This window comes from Rutidosis leptorrhynchoides, chromosome 11 (assembly GCF_046630445.1).
Source record: "Rutidosis leptorrhynchoides isolate AG116_Rl617_1_P2 chromosome 11, CSIRO_AGI_Rlap_v1, whole genome shotgun sequence".
In the NCBI taxonomy this organism is placed as follows: domain Eukaryota; kingdom Viridiplantae; phylum Streptophyta; class Magnoliopsida; order Asterales; family Asteraceae; genus Rutidosis; species Rutidosis leptorrhynchoides.
In genome coordinates this window covers 87,027,070-87,030,253 of record NC_092343.1, presented here as the reverse complement: position 1 = coordinate 87,030,253, position 3,184 = coordinate 87,027,070, and the positions used below count along the sequence as shown (strand labels likewise).

General features: G+C 32.3%; 1 protein-coding gene across 1 annotated transcript; it reads right to left on the bottom strand.

The window, feature by feature from the left end:
- Nucleotides 1–1,869: 1,869 nt before the first annotated feature.
- Nucleotides 1,870–2,622, bottom strand: LOC139874753 (uncharacterized mitochondrial protein AtMg00810-like). The gene has a single exon (XM_071862154.1). It carries the CDS (start codon nt 2,620–2,622, stop codon nt 1,870–1,872), a length of 753 nt encoding a protein of 250 aa, XP_071718255.1.
- Between the last annotated feature and the right edge of the window lie 562 nt (nt 2,623–3,184).

Sequence of the window (3,184 nt, the reverse complement as noted above, 5' to 3'; positions counted from 1 at the left end):
CCGGCTTTAATTTTTCCTGCTTGTTCGATTTTTTTAAGAGAACACGTTGATTGCAAGGCATCAGAGTTTGAATATTTTGATGAAGACGAAGAACAACTCGTGTTTCTTAAGCACGACAAAAAATGATATGAAAAAGTCGACAGGAAGTTGTGGTACGATCGGAACGTATCGAGTTGTATTCTAAGAATATATTTTCCGAGCTTAATATCTAGAATAGTGATGAAGGCTATATGAATAATGACACGATTGGGCCAATTCTGTGATTTTAATTTATGTACTTGTAGTTTTACTAATCAATGTAATCGTAGTTTTAAATTTATGTAATTTTTTTAGGATTTAATTATATTTTTATAGGAATTTAATTTCTTCTATGTAAATGAAGTTTTTTATTTATGTAATCGTCTGTTTAATTTTCTATAATGTAAATTCTATGTTTAATAGAAAAGAAATTTACTAACTGTAAAATTAATTATAAATTTTAAATAAAAAAGTGAAGAAAGATTTTATGGTTGGGACTTAACAGTGTTTAGTGCTTAATTAGTCCTAATGATAAAATGTTAATAGACGCTGATGTGACATTTAGTCTCATGAACGAATGAAGGAAGTATGTCATGGTGGCCTTAGAATTTGCTATTTTGTGGTACCCCTATAATTTAGGGTTATTTCTTATCTCAATTAAAGATTAAGGGTGATTATACAGTTAAGAGGATAATATCACATTTGAAGTTGAACCATGATATATATTTTTGCAAATGGAAACCCAATAAAAATTTAGAAAATTAAGTAACAGAGTACAACTTCGCATTGATATTTTCTCTTTTTTAAATAGTATACCTACCGAACACCGTTGATTTACATTTACATTTACAACTAAACCATTTATTGTACTATTAATTTTCACAGTATCAGGCATGTTACTTGTTTGAAAAAGAAGTGTAAATAATTGGTACAATAACACGGGTAACTGGTTGGCGTCCTAATATACGGATAATAGGTTTTAAGTTAAAATTTTACGTGAAATGAACCGTAAAATTACGGGTTTATTTAAATAAAACAATTTAATGACATGTTTTAAGTATTAGTGAATGTAAATGCTAAATTCATTTATTTTAATGACCCGTTTAACTAAGAAAATTGTTGTTATTTTTACAAATATAATTATATAATTATTATATTAAAAGTAAATAATAATAATAAAGTTCACTCAAAGTTGAGTATTTATATGTTTAATAATAATAATTATTATTAGTATTAATAAATGTCTTTTAAATTTTTTTTTGGAAAATTAAAATTTAGGAGAGATTAGTATTTTCTTTTATAAAAGATTTTGTATTATTTTTAATCAAATTAATATAAAATTATAACATCATAATTATGAAAATTAAAGAGTAATTAGCTTAATGATGACATCATCATTTTAGAGCTTTATATGACCATATAGATATCTTAGCGTGATGAGTGAAATGATCGGAGATAGAGATAACTCGTTTAAACCGTATTCAATTGGATAGTAATAATTCTAATAGAATATAATGTTTGATTTTTTCATGACTCCTTAATGTATACAAATTCAATCTCCTATCTAAGGTAATGTATGTGATAATTACCTATCCACTATTTTGGGAGAAGAATTACAAGATATACACTATTCAAAACTAATACAGAGTTTGTTACAGAATAATTATAGTCGATATTGTCTATTACTTTCCCGCAATCGACTCTATTAGTTTCCCGCAGTCGACGCTATCAGAGGTTGAATGCACAAACTGGAACGAAAGTCATCAAGAAGTATGTGAGGTAGATCTTTGGTGAAGATATCAACTATCTGAAAACAAGTCGGGACATGAAGTACTCTAACTTGACCCCGTGCTAATTTTCCCTGACAGAATGTATGTCAAGCTCAATGTGCTTGGTACTCTGATGTTGAACAGGATTTCCGGATAAGTATATATCACTGACATCATCACAAAAACCAAGTGTAGCCTTCGATACAAGACAATGCAGTTCTAACAACAAGTTACGTAACCAACCCGATATCGCTATTGCATTTGCTACACCACGTGGTCCTTGAGCGAGAAATAGTGGATTGGCGTTTAGATGACCACTATATAAGATTATCCCAAGATATACACAATATCCTGATGTCGATCTACGTGATTCAGGATAACCGCCCCATTTAGCATTTGTGTATGCAATGAGATTATGTGAAGATGATTTCATAATACGAAGCCCAAGGGGTGTTGCTCCCTGAATATAATGTAGGATGCGTTTGATGGCATTGATATGAGTTTCTCGGGGATCATGCATATGAAGACATACTTTTTGCACCGCGTAAGTTATGTCTGGCCGGGTAAAGGTTAAGTATTGAAGTGCACCTGCTAGACTACGATACGTGGTTGGGTTAGCTACGGGCTTGTCTAAAGCAGCGTTGATTTTACCTTGTGTGTCCACCGGAGTCGCTACGAGATTACAAGAAGCGAGACCTGCATGATTAATTATGTCAGTCGCATATGCATGTTGACTTAGGAATAACCTATGTTTGTCACGAGTGACAACAATGCCAAGGAACGGACTTGACGGACCAAGATATTTCATGGAGAATTCTTGTGCAAAAAGAGACATGAGATGCGGGCGTAGGAATCATTTGAAGTCATAAGCACAATGTCGTCGACATATAAAAGAAGATATGCCACATTAGAACCGTGATAATATGTGAATAATGAGTGATCACATTTGCTATGTTTGAAGTCAATAGTAGAAGCAAAATCCGTAAATTATTGGTACCATGCACGAGGTTCCTAATTTAAACCATAAAGCCAGCGTTTCAAAAGACAAACATGATCTGGTTTCTGCGGATCACGAAACCCAAACGTACATATATACCGTCTCCTTAAGATCACCATGAAGAAAAATGTTTTTCACATAAAGTCAATGGATAGGCCAAGACTTAGAGATAACAATACTAAGAACAATATGGATAGTAGCAGGTTCAACAACATAGCTAAAAGTTTCATGATAGTCGATGCCTAATTGTTTACCACGTCCATCACTAACTTGACGTGCTTTATAGCGTTCGAATGAGCCATTTGAATGCACCTTATGACGAAAATCCACATTGACCTTATTGGTTGCATGTTAGGTTTTTGCGGGACAAGAATTCAAGTTTTATTATCAATCGAAGCTT

Coding starts and splice junctions, on each gene's coding strand:
- LOC139874753 (XM_071862154.1), bottom strand. CDS start 2,622: ATGTCTCTTTTTGCACAAGAATTCTCCATGAAATATCTTGGTCCGTCA.